This window comes from Nothobranchius furzeri, chromosome 11, assembly GCF_043380555.1.
Source record: "Nothobranchius furzeri strain GRZ-AD chromosome 11, NfurGRZ-RIMD1, whole genome shotgun sequence".
NCBI lineage: Eukaryota > Metazoa > Chordata > Actinopteri > Cyprinodontiformes > Nothobranchiidae > Nothobranchius > Nothobranchius furzeri.
The window spans coordinates 65575479-65596086 of record NC_091751.1 but is presented as its reverse complement, the minus strand read 5'-3'; the positions used below and the strand labels follow the sequence as shown (position 1 = coordinate 65596086).

General features: G+C 43.8%; 1 protein-coding gene across 1 annotated transcript; it reads left to right on the top strand.

The window, feature by feature from the left end:
* The first annotated feature begins 600 nt into the window (after positions 1 to 600).
* On the top strand, positions 601 to 19884 carry LOC107384345 (potassium voltage-gated channel subfamily B member 2). Its single transcript, XM_015957569.3, has 3 exons — positions 601 to 802; positions 2390 to 3113; positions 16521 to 19884. Exons 2-3 carry the CDS (start codon positions 2529 to 2531, stop codon positions 18489 to 18491), a joined length of 2556 nt encoding a protein of 851 aa, XP_015813055.1. The 5' UTR covers positions 601 to 802; positions 2390 to 2528; the 3' UTR covers positions 18492 to 19884.
* The last annotated feature ends 724 nt before the right edge of the window (positions 19885 to 20608 follow it).

Below are 20608 nucleotides of genomic sequence, written 5' to 3'. Positions count from 1 at the left end.
CTCTTTTCTGGCTCCAGCCCCACATTGGCTCGTTTAATTCCCACAGGTGAGAGTTTGCCTCTTGGGAAGGGCAGCGCCTTAGCGCCCCCTATGGACCAGCTTGTATGTCTGCATGTGCATGAGAACTTATTTTAGAGGAAATAAAAAAAAGGTTAAAGAACTGTGAGCACTACATGTGTTTGTAAAACTGCTTTTAGAGGAGTCCTTCCCTGTCTCCACCCCCACCCCCACCCCACCCCCACCCCCATCCCCATCCCACAGGTTGCCTGTGCTTGCTGGCTGGAAGCTCATTTAAAGTAACCTATTTAAACTGTGATCCAATGTGTTATATTGTCATATTACATGCATGTGTTCGGTTGTTGATGTGCTTGTGTTATACTTCAGGTTAGCAGATCAATAAAACTAAGTGTAAGGTCCACTTTGTCCAGGTGTTGTAGACTACAGCTCTGGTTCTGGCTTCACTTCTGGGTTCCTCTTGTTCTGAACAGTCCAGAACAGCAGGAGGAGCAACAGGAGCCAAAGTTAATACAGGCTGTTGATCTGTTCAGTCCTGAACGCCTCAATCCAATTACACCCCCCCCCCCCCCCCTCCATCTGCTCAGGACCTGCAGCTTCACTTGTCCACCCTGGCTCCTGCTGGCGTGCGTTTCGTTCCGGTGGATCGTTTTGCAGACATGTGGATCTTCTCGGTCCGCCGCGATCTGGGTTCGGATGAAGGACCCGCGACCAGTCTGGAGCGGAGCCGCCGGTCCAACTGTTAATTATGGGATGCGGGCGACAGGTCGGTAGAAGTTCCACACAGGTAGGCTGACTTTGGTCCCTTTAGGACCTTTTCTGCTGTTAAAGAAATTTCTTAAAGGAACTTGCAGATATTAAAGTGCTGGGACCGGTTCGGCCCGCTTTCAGTCACAGTTTGTTCTTGTCACTGTTCTCTTAAAGGACCCGAACTCACTTTAGTCCTGCGGTTCTTTTTGCTTAGTGCATTCGAGTCCTGCAGGAAAAGCCCGATTCATTATTGGATCATAGGCAGAGCTGGAACCGGTTGGGAGGATTTTTCATCATGACGTAGCAGCTTGGTTCCTGATGTGTCCTGAGAGTGTCCCAGGAGAGGATAGACTGTCTATAATTAACCCGGGCCACCCTGAGCCTCCAGAGACTGATCCTAAAGCCTCTCCAGGGAATTAAAGGGGCATTACACAACCAGATAAAGGCCCAGCAGATAGAAGACTGATAGTCCAGCATCAATGTCTGACCAAAGAAATGGTCCTCTGGAAGAATCATGAAAAATGATAATCCCATAAACACACACTTAAACCTCACGGGAAGCCTACAGAGGAGCTGGAGACCACATGAGATCCTAAATGTGAGACGTTTGGGGAGAGATAGAGAGAGAGAGAGATAGATAGATAGATAGATAGATAGATAGATAGGCTTATATTTTTTATCACAATTTAAAATGTTTCTAATTTTTATGAATTTTATCATTTTTTAAAAATATATTTTTTTTTTATTTATATTTTGTTCTGAAGCGCCTCATGATTTTTGTCTTGAGAAGCGCTTTGAAAAAGATTCTTTCTTCTTCAATGTGGAACACACACACACACACACACACACCCTACCACCATCACCATCACCAACATGAAACCTTGCTTTCATGTTGGTGACACCAAATTCTGACCCGACCATCTGAAGGTTGCAGCCGAGATCCAGGCTCATCAGAGCAGAAAGGGTTTTTCGATCTCATCTGGTCCGGCTCTGGTGATCCTGTGAGAGTTGTAGCCTCAGGTTCCTGTTCTTAGCTGACAGGAGAGACATCTGGTGTGATCTTCCGCTACTGAAGTACATCTGGAGCAGCTGGTGTGATTCTGCAGGGTCCCCATCAGTCTTCCAGGGTTTTGTAAAACCAGTAAATGATTATTCATTCTCAAGTCCCTCTGATCCGTAGATCACTAAGTGCTTTTATCGCGGGTATGCTACAGCCAGCGGTCACACTCTGCAGCAATACAGCGACAGCAGAAGGCACTCCGGCAGGAGAAAGGCTCGGGGGTTAAAGAGCCGCTCTTCTGCTTGGAGGACATCCTCTCTCTAAAGGTTTTAGATTTCACCTCATCTCCTGAGGAACAGAGGGGCTGATGAATGAGCACAGACAGTTTGTCAGATGGGTAAAAAACTTGAACACAACCTCACCAGCGAGAGTCCTGCTCCTGCTTTAGAATTCCTCCTGATTCAATCGGTGTGGGATGTTTTAATCCTTTTGAAGCTCGATTCCACTTTGTGTCAGGGTCAGGGAGTTTTTTAAAATTTTTTTCATCACTGCTCTTTAATTATTTACAGCAATAAAACCACTGATCTGACTCGGGTTTGACCGCTGTGATTTTCTGTTTTTCAGCTATGGATCTCACCAGGAGAACGTCAGCCTGAACAGACCTAGGTTATCTCTCTTTAGAGAAGACCCCAGAAGCTCAGGAATCAACCGTGCTCGAGGTTAAGCGGCCTCACCGTGAGGCAGCAGAACAGGGGGACTCAACATGACGGACAGAGTCAGCTTCAGCACTCCCAAAGTCAACCCCCGGCCTGCTGCTACCCTTGTGCCCCCCCCTGAGCCAATTGACATCATCCGGACCAAAGCCCGCTCCCGGAGAGTCAGGCTGAACGTGGGAGGACTCACACATGAAGTGCTGTGGAGAACATTGGATCGGCTGCCCAGAACCCGTCTGGGTCGGCTCAGAGACTGCAACACCAACGAATCGCTGCTGGACATCTGTGACGACTACAGCCTCTCAGAGAATGAGTACTTCTTCGACCGACATCCAATGGCATTCTCCTCCATCTTGAATTTCTACAGAACCGGGAAATTACATATGATGGAGGAGATGTGTGCACTGTCCTTTGGCCAGGAGCTGGACTACTGGGGCATTGATGAGATATACTTAGAATCCTGCTGTCAGGCCCGATACCATCAGAAGAAGGAGCAGATGAACGAGGAGCTGAGAAGGGAGGCCGAGACGCTGAGGGACAAGGAGGGAGAGGAGGAGGAGCAGGGCTGCTGTCCAGAACAGCGACAGAAGCTTTGGGACCTCCTGGAGAAACCCAGCTCCTCAGTGGCTGCCAAGGTGACCCACAACACAAAACAGAGACCTGTGTGTGTGTGTGTGTGTGTGTGTGTGTGTGTGTGTGTGTGTGTGTGTGTGTGTGTGTGTGTGTGTGTGTGTGTGTGTGTGTGTGTGTGTGTGTGTGTGTGTGTGTGTGTGTGTGTGTGTGTGTGTGTGTGTGTGTGTGTGTGTGTGTGTGTGTGTGTGTGTGTGTGTGTGTGTGTGTGTGTGTGTGTGTGTGTGTGTGTGTGTGTGTGTGTGTGTGTGTGTGTGTGTGTGTGTGTGTGTAGCATAACACTTTCAGGGTTAGGGTTGGGGTGCATGTACAGGTGAAACTTGAAAAATTAGAACATCGTGCAAAAGTTCATTTATGTCAGTCATCCAACTCATTCCATGCAAAACCAGATATTTCAGCCTTTATCTGTTTATAATTATGATGATTATGACTTACAGCTTATTAAAACCCCACATTCAAAATTAGTGATGCACCGATATGAAATTTTAGGGCCGATACCGATATTAATATCACTGTTATGGCCGATAACCGATATTTGCCGATGTTGATATACTGACATATACCACCAAATGGTTCCCGAGCGCGGCTGTGTCTGCAGCTCACCACTCCCCCAGGGGATGGGTCAAATGCGGAGAGCAAATGTCGCACACACATCAGTGTGTGTGACAACTGATGGGACTTTAACTTTAACTTTAATATTAATGCTTCTAAAATCAGCAATTTTGTACAAAATGAAAATGATTAAAGCAGAATTTACATTATTATGTACACACACCATACACATTTATGCTTCTGAGATGATTACAATCACTATCACATGACTAAGCAAATACACATCACCCCCCCCCTCAACCTCTGAAACAGATAAACAAATGGAGACTAGATGGAAAATATAGTGGTTGCTAATATCGGCCCGGTTTTATTTCTCGAACCGATACCGATATGTTAAAAAATGACTAACATCGGCCGATACTGATATTGATGCCACCTCTATTCAAAATCTCAGACAATTGGAATATTGTGAAAAGGTTCAGTATTCTAGACTCAAAGTGCCACACTCTAATCAGCTAATGAATCCAGAACACCTGCAGAGGGTTCCTGAGCCTTAAGATGGTTTCTCAGTCTGAGCTGAATTACTGACATAAATGGTTATTTTTTCATCATATTCTAATTTATCAAGTTTCACCTGTATGTCTCCATTAAATAAGATTAATTTATGGTTTGTGTGGACATTAATGTGACTTTTTTTTTAAATATTGGTCTTCCCTGGGGTGGCCATCAATTTTCTAGAGATGGCCATGGCCACCCCTGGCCATCCCTTGGGGGCACCACTGATGATTGGAATATCGGTTCAGTGTGTGTTATGTTATGTTATTACGTGATTCCACATAAACTTGTGAGCAACTTTACAGAAATGTTCCCACATGATCCGCAGTCGGTATGAATAGCAGTCCGTCCAGAAGCCACGCAGACTCATAGTTGAGTTGGTAAATAAACTAGCCTGGCAAGCCAGACTAAATAAATTATATTATTTTGTCTGGCAACGCTCCATTGACGGCTCTCGGTTATGGGGCGGGTTCTACCGTTGTCTTTCAAATGATCTCCGCATGCTACTGGACAATGAATGTGACGTACTCACCGCAACAGCTATCGGTAAATGAGGCGGTCTGCAGTTGAAGAAGGAGAAAACACGTAATTTTCTCTAAATAAAAGCACTTAAATACATCTATCTGCTCCTGATTCTAATGAAGCCCAAGTTCTAATAGTCCAACATTGATGTAAAAGCCGTTTAAAACGAGCTGTCGCCATCTTGTTTCACTCTGTTGCATCATCCCACCCACCAGGCATATAGAGTGCCCTGATAGGCCCACAAAGCGGATAAAGCTCTGTGATTTGTTCACTAAACAGATAGAGCACTATGATTGGCCCACCATTATGGACCAATCACAGCTCTTTATGTGTTTGAAACCCCTCTAGAAAGCTGTGATTGGCCAGCCAGAATGCTGTTGGGGCTGCAGAGGTTCCAGTGGAGCGTTCCTAGACCAAACTTTGCAAAGCAAGAATTTGGTCTAGTTCACTAGGCTATAAATAAACAGCTTCTCCTAAAAACTCTTTATTTTTCACAACAACAGATCCGTCTAGAGTCCACATCACAGCAGATGCTGCCCCGCACCACCTATCCATCCCACACATCATTCCACTCCTACTTAAACCTTGAACTGAAGCTCATTCCCCAAATTAACTTCATATTCCAGCCTTTCCCAATCGAGCACTGTACCTTCAGAGTTGGAGATACTGATCATCATCCTAGCTTCTTAACCCTGCCAAAGATCCTATCGCTCTGCGTAGCCAACATGAGCACAAACCTTTGGCTGCAATCAGAAATTCTGTCCTTAACAATTATGAACAGAATTGTGATAAAGCACATTGCATCTGTCCAGCATCTCCCTCTAAACCTAATCCAACCCGTTGGGTGGTGATGAGTGGTGGTGTTAGAATGTTTAAATGTAGATATGGTTGCAGATTTACAAATCAGTAATCAACCTGTCACTCAGCGTGTGCCTGGGCTACATGCACTCATGGTGGAAACCGTTATGTTCAAACACAAAGCTCGTTATGGACAAACCGGTACCACCACTACGGTGCAGATCTGCCCAACACGCCTCTCCAGGTACATTGGAAGTTGACGTGCTTCTGTGAGACAGTTGAGTTCCCAGGTGGAGCACCCAGGACTCCACCCAATGACTCTTAAGATGGCTGTGTGTTCTGAACTGCTGTAATGAGCCATTCCTCAAACAACTGGGACCCGTCCTCACACTCAAAGGCGTGTGAGACCCCTCTCTCACCCACCTAGGGAAAAGAATAGATGTTGGGCTGTGAGACCCTCATCCAGAGTGGAACATGATCAGACCACCCCCTCCAGGAGGTTGGTCCTAGAGTCCATGTGGAGGTGGAGGCAAGCCCAACTATGTCAACTTCCAGTAAATTCATGCTCCACTCTACCAGGGACGTTCCATGCCCTAAAACCCAGTTTAGTATCGGTGATGTTAGCAGAAGGTATTCCAGTAATAGACAGTATGTATACATACATGTAATCTTCCTTTTTAGTTTGAGCATATTTATAAACCTCTTTGTGAGAAGTGGCTAAAAGTGATGATATTCAAACAAATTGCTACAATTTTGTTTTTATGATGTAAAATTTGAAAACAGTGAATCATGACTGATGGCCAGAGGGAGGGGTGAGAGTTTTGTGACCGGGTTTGTAAATCTCTTCAAACTTGCCCTCGTCTGGGATTCTAACGTTTTTACCCTGCTGCTCCAGCAGGGGGAGCTGCTGCAGATCGGTGGTTTTCCCCAACTTTGTCAGAACCAGCACTCATTAGCAGTGCAGCTATGACGTTAACGAGCCAAACTGTGTCCATGCAAAAGCACTGTTCAGTTTCTTATTTTCAACAATGTCATACCGCGTCCTCCATCTCATATGTCCTGTTTTTACCAGCCACGTTAAAAGGCTAAAGCTACCCCATAGGGCCGGGCGATATGGCCTAAAGTCAATATTACGATATATTGAGGATTTCACCTCGATAACGATAAATGGACGACACCTACAGGTATGTGCAGGAACTAAAGTCACATGTATTACGCTGAGTCACATTTTTACGTGACTCAACGTGGTACAGCTTCTTAAAGGGACAGAAACGTTGCCAACCTACACACATCTTCTCATTTTTTATCATCAAATTTATTGACATAGGAAAAATGATCTCGATGAAAGTCAGAAATTATGATGAATTTTTGATTTATTGCCCAGCCCTACGACACAAGTATTAAGTCTGATTTATACTTCTCCGTCTGCGTCGGTGCGAAGACACTCAACGCCATTATGCGTCAGCGCTAGGGCTCTCCGACGGGCTCACAGAGGGTGACGGAGACAGCAAGCTTGCAATTGGTCAGGACACCGCTTCCTGTATATTCGTCACCAGCACCGCTGAAGCTCCGTTAAAAAGTAAACAGATATTTAGCAGCAGACCCAGAACAGATTCAAGAACGCATCGAGGAAAAAGTCTGAAAATATGAACATTTATTCACACATGAGCGAAGTACAAAATACGGAGCAAAGGCGAACTGAAACGATGGCAAAAGTGGGTTTAGAGGTGGCGAACGCATGAAGAGGTGGAGGAGAATGAAGGACAAATTTGTCCGTGTTAAAAAGTCTGAAATGTATAAACACATTGGTAAATACACTATCGTGGACCGGATGCATGAGTGTGATGGTGGCAGGATACCACAGAAAAGCGCTACGCCCTCTGCTGTCCTGGTGGGGAATTGCTTTGCAACACCCCGCTGCCTGAACAGAAGTTTGCATGTGAAAACCATTCGGACACTCCGTGTGCGTCTCTCTGTTGCGGAGCTCACAGAGAAGTATAAATCAGGCTTTAGCCGTCTAGCTGCTACTGAGCTGTGTGGCCCTGTCCTTCATACCAAATTTCTATCGACCTCTTCTCTTAAGTCTATCAAGGAAAAGTTATTTTAAAATATTAATTGTTATCATTCGATCACCTACCCCACTATAGTCATGGTCATCTTTCAGTGACTGGCGCGCACACACACACACACACACACACACACACACACGCGCGCGCGCGCGCGCACGCACGAGGATGACTTAGGAGAACAGCCTAATCCCTTTTCAGGCTTTAGCAAACCTTCTGCGACTACAAATAGGTTAGCTGTTGGCATGCTGAGGAGTTTGTTCTGTCCAGAGCTGGATCCACGGGGGGGGGGGGGGGGGGGGGGGGGGTTGGGGGGGTTAGAGGTTTAACTGTAACTTTTATCAAATCGTCGGTTTTTAAACATTCTGTGTGATGAAGTGAAGTCCAGAAGGTCGTTAGGTTAGAAGTGAGAACCTTCACCACTGGCTGCTCGGTACACACGAACCAGATAAAACTAAGTTAGCCATAAAAGTTTTTTCTGATTTTCCACACAATTAAATGACCAAACATCTGGACATGTATAACCCGTGGTTCTGACCAGAACCAGAACATGTTTCTCATCGGGTCGTATCGATGGTGGTCTGGGTGGCATGTGAGGACAGAGGCCTGTGGCCCAGCCCCCGGCATCATAAACAGAATATCTCCCCACTGTCAAAGGTGTGATGTTCAACTAAATCTAGAAGATCTAGTTGGGCGTACCTCCGCATGCAGCTCTGGATCGGGAAGGGGGGGGGGGGGTGCTTTGGTGGATGTGGGACCCAGCTGTACTTGAACCAAGGGACACAGCACCAATAGGTATCGACATTGGCTCAGGGGTGAAGAGTTCACCCTGTAATTGGTGGGTTGTGGGTTCAAACCCAGGCTCCCAAAGTCGTGTCAGTTATTGTGTCCTTGGGCGAGGTTGTTCAACCTTCTTACCTGCTGGTGGTGGTCGGAGGGACTGCTGGCGCCTGTGCTTGGCAGCTGTGGCTACACTGTAGGATGAATGATTCACTGTAGTGTAAAGCACTTTGGAGTCCTCTGACTCAGAAAGGTGCTTCACAAGTGCACGTCATCTATCATTTTACCATTTTATCGTCGTTTCTGAAGGAAATGTCTCATGTTGAGGCAGCTAAACATCAAGCACCTAGTTAGTTGTTCTCCATCAGAACCCCAACGCAGTCCCTACGTTTATTCCTATTAGAAAACAAAACATCAAATATGGGAATATGTGAAACTATGCTGAAAGTACATTGGGACACAAACTTAAAGAGATGAGAGGTGAGTAATGTTCATCATAGGTATACGTCACCTGTGAGAGACGGGATGTAGGGACATCCAGGAAATCACACTGTAACGGATACCGGAGCGCTTCCATTAGGCTGATGATGAGAGTCAGAGTGACCACTCTGGAACCTCTCTGTCTCTATAAATAAAATGACTTCTGCAGAAACATCATCTTTCCACTCACTTCCTGTTAGTCCTGAAATACTCCTACCCATTGATCGGGGTTCGGGTTTCTCTGCCTTATCCATATGAATCATTCCTGTGGCTCCGAAAAACGATTCCATGGGGAATTTGGTCTCATTGTATTGGAACAGAATGTTTTATTGGTGGCTTTTTGGGGGGTGGTGGGAGCATTGTAAGATGTCTTCAGCAGTGAACTGGTACTATAAAAAGAAAGTGAATTCATAAGCTGAATCTCACGATAGCTCTCAGTGAAGCCAGTCTCCAAGTACATGTTCCTAGAACTTCTTAGAACCCGTTCTGGTGCCAAGGCCACAGCATTTGGCCCTGCTAAGCTGCTGCAGGGAGGTCATGCTGTGATGCGCCTGCTGTCCTCTACTGCATCTCTTTCCTTTTCTCACAAGTCTTTATAACCAAAAAAATCTTTTATTTTGTTGTTTTCATTCTATCCATTCTGCTGTTACCACACAGGTGACAAGCCACCTCCAAAATAAACAACGTATAAATTATTGAACAATAATACAGTTAGCCTTAAAGGGAGTGGGCAGAAGAAAACGTGTTTAATTTCTTACTTTTTATTCCTCTACTATGCTTCACTGCTATTCTCCACCAATGAAGCAATAATAATTCTACTCCATCAACTTTTTTGGTCTTATTGTAGATAAGAATATAACTTACATTGTGGTTACATCTGTCATAGTAAATATTACACATTTTACAGATTAACTAAATTATGTGATGATGTAAAACGATCGTAGATACAACACTGAGTAGTACAACACTCAACACAGGTAACAGTCAACAGCTTGTACATTTAGGACCCATATCATGATCAGACCTGATGTGTGCAAGCCGTTTCACAACTCCACGCCTCGTACACCAAAACTCGCACCAGCAGTTGCAACTGTAGGACTTGTGAGTTGTAAAGAAATGTTGCAGATTTACTGACACCATTTACTTAAATGCCTCATTCAGGATTGTAGTTGTATTATGTTTTACAAGATCAAGACATTTGAGCAATTTGGGTTGGATGAACAAATGATCAAAAAAGCCAACCTTGTGAGTAATCCACACTGCTCATTTTTGTAATATAACTTAAGGAGGATTTACGCTCTGATAAGTTTTTCCCCACACTTCAACACAGTATGTGTAGTATAGATGTACCAGGTTACAGTACAAAGTACATTTCCCTTATGAATAGTTTAACTATTTAGGATCAAGAGGCTCTTGAATATTTTTGTTTTAATGTCTCTGACATGGGGTTTCCACCACAGTTTATTGTCAATTACATTTCCCAAAAATGCCCCAAATTTTTCTATTGAGATTCCTTCAGTTATTATTTTTAAATCTAAATTTAGTTTCATATTACCAAACATGACTGATTTAGTGTTTTCTATGTTTAAGGATAGTTTAGTTCCTGGTTCATGAACTCATTATAATTCTCACTACAGTAGAATATTTTGGTATCGTCAGCAATAGAGAATAGGTTTTAGCACCTGATACATTAAACGTATCATTCATATCCACGCTGAACAATTTTGGTCCAAGCACGGGCCCCTGGGGAACACCACAATCAATTTCAAGTTGCCATATGTATGCTGCCTCCATTTTTACTTTTTGCGTCCTTCCAGTCAATTAAATTTTACCCAATCTCCAGCTACCCTGTTTTGTATTATATTCCACATTATATGTCGTATAATTCATTGCGTCCCCGTCATGTTTGGATTGCTGTCTGATGTATTCAGATTTCCACCTGCAGCATGGTTTTTTACCTGACGCAGGCAGTTCCACTGAAGTAATAAAATATAGACAGCTCTTTATGTCCTAATCTAAACCTAATGGCTAAAATCCACAGATTTAAAGATGTTTTTCATACCTGCTGACAATTTCGACTGATGGCTTCAGTCTTCCTCAGAGCGCCATCCATGGTGTCTTTTATCTGCTGGTCTGGGAGCGCAGCTGATAAATGACACAGCGGTAGAAAGTCAGATGACTCTCTGAGTAAGACTGAAGCCTTCAGACAAAACTGTCAGCAGGCATGAAAAAACATCTTTAAAGAGACAATGTGTAGTTTTCACCGATACGTTCTGGAAATATCCATCAAACTGTTGTTGAAAATGAATGAAATGATGCCCAGTTGTTGAACAATATTGGCTGCTTCGTATCATATAACCATAAAAATCAGGTCTAAAATACACAGGAGCGGGTCTAAGTCTCTGGGCGACGCCATATTAGATGCCATGTTTTCTTCTACGGGAGCCCATGAGGACAAAATACATTTATTGAGTTGTAACAGTTACAAAACTTCATTCTTAATCATCATTCTTAAACATTGTTGTTTTACACATTTACCTCTTCACTTTTTGCCACTGATGGAGAGTCTGATGTGCTCGTTATTTTGCAGAAGTTTGCCCTCCCCAGGGCTTTTTGACCTTAATGGGTATCCGTTGGTAAGGTCTTACTCCAATACAAAAATACTGCTTGCTTGCAACAATTTAGGTATCTACTGCCCCTATCGCCAGGAAAAACACACACTGTCACATTAAAACCACAACATTTGTCTTTGAAGAAAAGAAGTAATATTGGTTTATAACAAAGACAAAATGAACTTATTTAATGTATCCACAGATTTGCAGGGTGCTTCCTGTAAAGTCCTGCGTAGTTGGATCTAGTAATTGTAAATCTCCAAGTAGAGAATATTTGGTTACTTTGTGGACTGATTACAACTATTCTGTGCACTGACTGAAACTTTAATTTGTATCCACCAATGTCTCACCTCAAACAGACATCTTGTCACAATATATTTAAAAAACAATGTGACCTAAACAGGACATTTGTTTGGATTTTCTCTCAGAGCTTTGTTCAGCTCCAGGTCAGTTCATACTCACCTCAAGTTCAACAGTAGCTGCAGCTACAAGCAAAACTCTACTCGCTTGCCACATTTGACCCCTCTCTTTCTTGATCAGCTGAATGCTTTCTTCAAATATTTTGACCGAAACACAAATAGTGTAAGGGCTCTAACTGGAAGTCAAACATCCCCACTAAAGGTTGGTTTATGCTTGACGCGTCCGTGAGGTCCGCACGGCTCCCCGCGGAAAAGTTGGGTCGTTTTAACAACCACGCCCCTCCACCGCGCCTCCGCACGGCCCAAACTTTCCGCACCGCGCACCTAGGAAATTTTCGAACCACGCAGACGGTTGGATGCGGAAAAACATGGCGGACTGGCAAGAACTACTATGGCAGAGGTCCGTAAATACAGACATTTGTATGATTCCGCTCTCAGAGATCACCGTGATCAACATGTTGTTAATAATTCTTGGCGAGAAATAGCTCGTACTGTCGGAAAAGACGAGGACGCTGTTAAAAATGCTGGAATACCATGTTGTAAACAACAGTAATTTCTACTTCTACCATGGTGTAGTGTTGGATGCATGCCGTAGAGCTCCATGCTGCCCCCTACAGTTTGGGAGAACATTGGCTCACCGCAGAAACGAGCCGCATGAACCATAAACGCTGCAAGTTGTGAAGCGCGTTCCATCCGCGAGCCGCATCACCAAGCGGAAAGTGAATGCGTCAAGCATAAACCAAGCTTTACACACCTCCAATTCACATTCAGAAAGGAGGCTAACAGTAGGGCTGCTTACTAAAAGGTTGATGCTGACCAGAAGGAGGGCAACCAGGTCATGCTGTTGGATCTCTGGTTAATATTGCAAAACAATAGATGGAAAATTTATGTTCTGAGAATTTTTAATTCAACTGCCAGAAAGATTAAAAAGAAAAAAGAAGCAAACGTTGCTGGTTTATGTGAACTAACTTCAAATGTCAACAACAGCTAGATATTGTTTAGTCTGGTTTGGGTTGGGCGGTAAACCAAAAATTTACACTTAACCACATTTATAACTCTTACCGACATCTTTTTGCCCATGTCGGTAAGTCCAGTATTAACAAAAAATAATAGTAATAACGCAGGTTGCCATGAGTGGTGATCAGCGGGCTACAAACAGTGATGGCGGTAGATTTGGTCGAGGAGAAGGTGTTCTAAAAAATACTTAATCATTTGGTAATATTATGGATTCAGCAAAGACGATGTGATGAAGACAAAAGACCAATGTTAACTGTGCAGAAAAGCTGCAGCATCAAGTCAAGGTAACACATCCTCCTCCACCTTCAGCACAACCAGACTTTATAGTGAACCTGAGTACCTGACAACTCACATGTGACCATGTTCACATGATGCAGCTCTTTGTAATGTCCAGATTTAGAATATGAGAGATTGTGTATGAGATACTTTGTGTCTGCAGGGAGTTTTTGTTATTTTGCTTTTCTACTTGTTCAGTTGTGCTTGGTTTATCTTTCAGTCTTAACAACAAAAAGTTCTCAATTCTAGGGCTAGACGATACTGATTAGTAGAGATGTGGTGCAATAGGAAAGAAATGGATCACTAAAAAGTTTCCTTTTTCCATTATTGCCTATCTGGTACAATGGTGCCCCCTAGGGGGTGGCAAGGGGTGGCAATGGCCACCCCAAGAAAATAGCTGTTTGTTGAAATTGCAGTATTATTCTTTAACAAGTGAATTTATACGTCAGATGTGTACTCTGAGCTACTGGAGTGAGTTTCATTCCAACATCGTTTATTTTTGGACTGTGGGACACAATGGCCTGTATTTGATATAGCGCCTTCTAGAGTCCGGAAACCCCCCAAGGTGCTTTACAACATATTCAGTCATTCACCCATTCACACCCTGGTGGTGATGAGCTACACTGTAGCCACAGCTGCCCTGGGCCACACTGACACAGGTGAGTCTGCCATTCACAGGCGCCATCGGTCCCTCTGACCATCACCAGCAGACGGGAGGTGGGGGGGTGGGGGGTTAAGTGTCTTGCCCAAGGACACAACAACAGCGACAAACTGAGTGGGGCTCGAACCTGCAACCTTCTGATTACGAGGCGAGCAATTAACTCCTGTGCCATTGTCGCCCCAATCTTCGCTGCCCCGGATTTTGTCCAGTATAACAATAATCCCCAGACTGGTATCCTGTGTATAATTTATTGATGCAGATCTGTGCATCATTCAGTAGATTTTCACAAAAGAAATTAAGGATTTTCTTTCCTTAACAGAACGGACTCTTAGGGAGCATACAGAGTATTATACTCAATAATACAATAACAAATTCTTTGTTTAGTTATTTTTTGAGTTATCAGACCTCCAACTTTAAATATATATTGTGGAAAAGGCCACCTACTTAATTGCAGTAATGTTTTTCCACAGAACGGTGGTGTTTTCTCGAGCCTGTTGACCTACAGGGTCTACAGGCTACAGGGACAAACAACCCAGATCTGCTCTTGAGCATCAGCAGAGATGCTCATAAACATTTAGATGGGCTTAAACTGTTATGCTGTTGGGTTAAAAGGCAGAATTGTGACCCGTTATTAGGAACCAGGGAGCAGAGACAATAATCCTGACTCACTGACTTTAAAACCTTCGTCTTAAACGTGTTCACATAAAACCGTCCTTTCTTTCATTTATCTACCCAAAATCATGAATTTTTCAGGAACCACACTGATAACAAGCATGTTATTATTAGCTATATGTTTAAAAGTAGCCTTGCCGCTTGTAGTTCTAATCATTTAAATGGTAAATGGCCTGTATGTGATATACAGCCGTGTAGCTGTATATATAGCCGTGGAGAGAGGGCTTTCTCTGTCTGTGCACCGAAGCTGTGGAACGCATTACCACTGCTAGTAAGGCTAGCACCAACAGCTAGCATTTTTAAATCACGCTTGAAAACTCACTACTTCAACCTAGCTTATACAACATAATTATGACCATCACTTACATCTGCATTGTTTAAAAATGGAGTTTACAATATCAACTTCCGTACTATTGAGGTTCTTTTTTAAAATGTTTTTCTAATTTTTTTATTCCCCCTGTGTCTTATTGATTTTTAGCTGTTAGTTTTTGGGAATTTTGTTGTATTTCCTTTTTATCTTTTATCTGTGTTCGACATGTTTTTATATCGCCTGTTTAATTAACTAACATTTTTGCTGTACAGTGCCTTGTTTGGTTGTAATGCCTTGTGAATGCGCTTTATAAATAAAATTAGATTGGATTGGATATAGCGCCTTCAAGAGTCCTGGACCCCCCGTCATGTGATATCTTAAAAGCAACAGATTTACATTTTTATTCTGAGTTCAGAGATTGTTCAGGGGCTGACTGATGTTTTTGTGTGTGCGCGAGGATCTACAATTAAAATTCACCATCTCACCAGCTGTGCTGCCAGGCTCCTCATCTCCAAAATGTGCCTATGCCAGGGTCAGAGTTTGCATTAAGTTGTGAACATTTTCCCTTCAAGGTACTCTTCATAAATCACAAACTTTGAATGACTTCCTCAATTTTCAGACCGTGTTTTGTGCATAAGCAAGCTTTAGAAATGAGGCCTTGGGTTTCTCGACCTCATTACAATTAGGTCAGTCATGTTGGGCTGCTGTCCACATTCATTATAGGCCTCAGGGTGCACAAACCAGTAAGACCTCAAACCCCAGAATGCAACAGAACAGCAAGCATTTCCAACTGTGTGCTCTGCCCTCCAGTTTTGACTGGTGCAGCCTCCTGCTGAAACTGCAGCTACGTAGTGAATAGTCAGACCCAGGTGTAGGCAGAGTCTCCGTATCTGCTCACTTTGAGTGTGACGCTGATCTGATGCTGACGAGAAAAGCACTTGTCCAAAACAATGAAACAACGTTTGACTGCTTTACAAATTGGACTTGCTTCACATACTAATCCAGTGTGGTGGTGGAAGCTTAGCTAGATGTGTGAGCATGACTCCGTCTAATGGGCGGCTGATATCATAGTCACCGTGTCAGGGTGGATTTTAGTTGTTTTGATGGCCTGTTATAATTAGAAACAGGTTTAAAAACTGTCGATGGAGAGGAACACTTTGGAAGTGAAGCTTATTATTCCCCTATGAGTTCGATTTGAACCCGCACTTCTTGTGATTTGTCCATCTGAGACACCAGATGATTATCTTCTACATACATTGTTCCAGACTCCGATTGGACTCGGCCCCTGTTGAAATGTGACTATACGAACACACTTAGGAGATTTTAAAACACATTTCTTTTGAAGGTGTTGAGGTACGGCATTCTTCCGATTTGAGGATGAAAGAATGAGTAACCACTTCTGACCTCCCTCTATCCTTTCTATAAATAGCCTCACAATCCTATTACAATTATCCTGAAGTGTCCTAGCGAACGTTGCAAAGGAAGGACTCAGCTCTCACACAGCCAAGCCACTGGAAAGACTCTTTATAGACTTTTTGGACAGGAGTGGAAGGGTCAGAGTGTCCTACTAATAGCTAGAACAGAACTGTACTTTGTGACCAGATTACAGATTGTGTATTAAGTTTGTTTAGTTGCTTCTGAAGATGAAACATGACACAAGGCTAATATACAATGTGTGTTTTTGCCTTACAGATCCTGGCCACAATTTCCATCCTATTCATCGTCATTTCCACCATTTCGTTGTCTCTCAACACCCTGCCAGAGCTTCAGGTTGTAGATGAATTTGGCCAGTTCAATGACAACCCCAGTCTAGCCCATGTAGAAGCCGTTTGCATTGCCTGGTTCACCATGGAGTACCTGCTTCGCCTTCTGTCAGCTCCCAACAAGTGGGATTTCATCAAAGCACCGCTGAACATCATTGATCTGTTGGCTATACTGCCTTACTATGTGACACTTTGCCTAACTGAATCCAACAAGAACGTGATGCAGTTCCAGAATGTTCGCCGTGTGGTCCAGATCTTCCGCATAATGAGGATTCTGAGAATCCTGAAACTGGCCAGGCATTCAACGGGACTCCAGTCGTTAGGTTTCACTTTACGGAGAAGCTACAACGAGCTGGGCCTGCTGATTCTCTTCTTAGCTATGGGCATTATGATCTTTTCAAGCTTGGTGTTCTTTGCTGAAAAGGATGAAGATGCCACCAAATTCACCAGCATCCCTGCGTCCTTCTGGTGGGCTACTATTACAATGACTACTGTTGGTTATGGTGACATTTACCCACAGACACTGTTAGGAAAGATTGTAGGAGGGCTCTGTTGTATAGCAGGTGTGTTAGTCATTGCCCTTCCCATCCCGATCATTGTCAACAACTTCTCAGAGTTTTACAGGGAACAGAAAAGGCAAGAGAAGGCCATCAAGAGGAGGGAAGCTCTTGAACGTGCCAAACGAAGCGGAAGCATTGTGTCTATTAATGTAAAAGAAGCGTTTACCCGTAATATGGGACTCACCGACGTGTTGGTGGAAAAACGAGATGACAACCAATGTCCTGTTGACAATCACTTGTCTCCTAGTTTTTGGAACAACCAAAAGCACTACGCCAACACCGAGATCAGTAGCGCAGTCAGGTCCCAGCAATACCGTGAAGTCACTCAGCGGGGTTCTCCTGAAAGAGTCAAACCGTCATCAAACAAATCTTCTCCTCAAAAACTCGCTGGAACTGAAAACCCTGAGATGCAACGGAACAAACACACAGAGGAGATAAAAATGAATGCTTTGACCTCTGTTCAGGTCCAGCATGCTTCACATAAGGGCAGCAGTGCTGTAAGACTTTCCAATGTGGTTGATCCTTCTTCGTCAGAAAGAGCAGATAAAAGTTCTCTACCACCCAGTAATGAAGGTCTTGGTAATATCAGGCAACATATCCCCCCTCCCTTGGATCTAAGTCAGATCACCACTATGGAACTGAGTCAGAGACCTGGCAGCACCAAACCAATGACCGTCATAAAAGAGGGTTTGTACGAGTTTGGGCCGAGCCCCCGGGAAAGTGCAGCTGGAGACAAACATTTAGTGGCACAGAGAGCAGGAAGCATGGGCGCGACCTGCGACAGCACACACGACTATTTACATGATCTGCAAAAGATAAAAGATCTCAAGGTAGACTTCATCACATCTCAGGATGATGTCCTGACAGCTGTGATGACACCAGTTGGTACCCCGGCTTTTGTTGATTCCTCAAAGTTTGATCAGGTACTTTCTGAAGACATGATACCCAAGCATTCTAAATCACGTAGTTCTATAACACACCAAGCTAAGTCGATGCTATCTATTTCCCAATCGCCATCCTTGGCACAACAGTCTGCAGGTACAGGCAATCCTCAGGGGGAGGAAGAGGGGCCCGCAGGGCTTGTAGAAGGTGAAAGGCAGCAAACAGGCTTAAACCAGCAGGGACGGAACCACAGAGTGTCTCCAGCTGTTGGCTCAACCACTGGAGTAAGCCTCCTGTCTTCTAAAGCCAGCCCATGCAACTGCACCCAAGAGCTGGTAACTCTAGCTGGAGAGGATGCTGGAGGAGCAAGAGAAGAACCAAAGTACGGTGGGGGAAAGCAAGAGAACCACATAGTTCTGGATGGAAGCATGACACCTCCCAGCGAAACAAGCATGTGAGCTCAACAGTAAAGACAAGAAGGACAAAGAGAGATAATGTTGATGGAAAGTGCTACACAAGCTTCTAGAAGCTGTGTTAACCATCATCTAGCGTGAGCGAGCACACTGAAGCACAACCGGCACACCTGTCCATCCAGGTGGGGTTTCCGACACAAAACAAATGTCTTACAAATCAGGACTGGGGACTCTTCTGCTTTTTGAATTTTCTTGATGTATAAAAGCAGACCCCACTGAAGTGCTGATGACTTGGAGCACATGCACACTTGTACAATTTCAACAGACTTGTTAGTTGTAGTATTGCTCTTTTAAGATTTGACTGACGCACAGTCTGATCAGACTGAGAGCAGGCGAACGCCCTCAGTCTCCGATGAACATGACAAATAAGCCTTGAGTAAATCTTTTCATTTACTAAGACTTTATCTGACACACTTGGTGTCACTTCCTGTTCGCTTTTGCTTCGTACCAAGCTTACATCCCATCAGATTTATTACATAAGACATAGTTTGATATGCTTTTAACATTTGTCAAAGGTTAAAACCTATCTTAAACAAACAATGATCAGTTCATCTGTACGGATGAACAGATAGCACAGAGTAGCCAGAGACCATTAATGGCTTTATGTTTAAAAAATATAAGTTCTGTTTCATGGCCCTCCTTGTGTTATCAATGTTCTTTGTTGGTTTCCATAAGATGGTACCTGCACAAAACCTGGGCCTAAAGGCTAAAAGGGAGAGAATAGACGTATAATTCATCGCTTGCTGCGCACATTTCTGTGTAAGTACAACCTCCTAGATGATCTAAAACCAGAACCCCCAGCACACTTGTGTTTGGTCTCTGTGAGACTCGTGTCTTAGTGTGGCAAGGTGGAGAAACGAGGGCCCAGGCGGGATTCGATCCCCGGACTCCCAGGTGAGAGTCATGCATGCTAAGCAGTCAGCCAAAGGGACATCCCCTTGGCCAAGTAGCCAGGGTGCATGATCAATCGGGACACCGTGACAGGATGCTCACACTGCCACAATAGTAAAGGATCAGTTCATATTATCAGAATCTGTCTTAGTTTTCTTAGTTTTCATCATATTTATGTCAGTGAAAACTCGGATGTCCAATCAGTGCAGATTAGAAACGGCAACAGACGTTGATTTAACATGACTGGAATAGAAAAACTTAAATAAAGTGATCATCAAAAGAACTGATGCAAAAGAACAGCTTCTCATTCCTGTGAGTTGTGGTTTGTTTCATTTGCTTTACTTGTTTTTTTTTTTATCTAGTCATTATCAGGGGGAGTCAATCCTGCAGGGCCATGCTCCTTCATTTGTGTGATTGCCTCAGGAACAACATCTACATCTGTAATGGTTTTGGTTTGTAAGAGGAGCTCCTTCTGCCTGTACTGACTTGGGTCTTTGGCCCAGTCTCAATACCCGTTAGTGGTGCGAGTGCTCAGGGTGTTCCGATTCTCAAGTGTGGACCTTGGCCCTACTCCTTGATCTGCACTTCGCTGAAGTCCGGACAAAAGTGTGCTTCGGCGAAGGGCATTACCCACAAGCATGGACGTAATTTTCACTTTAGAAGTGGGGTGGGGTGGGGGTGGGGGGTGGGGGGGGTATCTTTACAGTATGCTCTAATGGGAAACAGGCTTCAACACAAACAGTTGTTTTCCGCTTGGTCCTAGAGCTCAACCAGTGTCAGTTTAATATAGCGTAATATTGTTTTTGGATGGTTAAAAAGTGCAGGGGTCAAAACTTGTCTTTGGAAAAAGTGTGTGTGTGTGTGTGTGGGGGGGGGGGGGGGGGGGGCATGTCCCCCCTGTCCCCACCCCCCCAAATTACGTCCATGCCCACAAGCTGTTGCTGTCTGGGAAACTTGAGAAGGTGGAGAAAGGGCTCAAGTGCACTTTCCAAAAATCTGTAGTTTGAAGTATTAATCAAAATATTGACTATTTTATTATTGTGTACATATAGGCAATGATTACAATAAAATGTTTCTCTGTTGGAAAGATGTATTAGATGTCTGTTTGTCAAGCAGCCAAACGTCAGGACGAAGGAGTTAAAAGTTAATCTCCATTTATTTTTCCCAAAATAATTAACAAAAATTCCATAAGGAAGCAAATCTATCAAAAA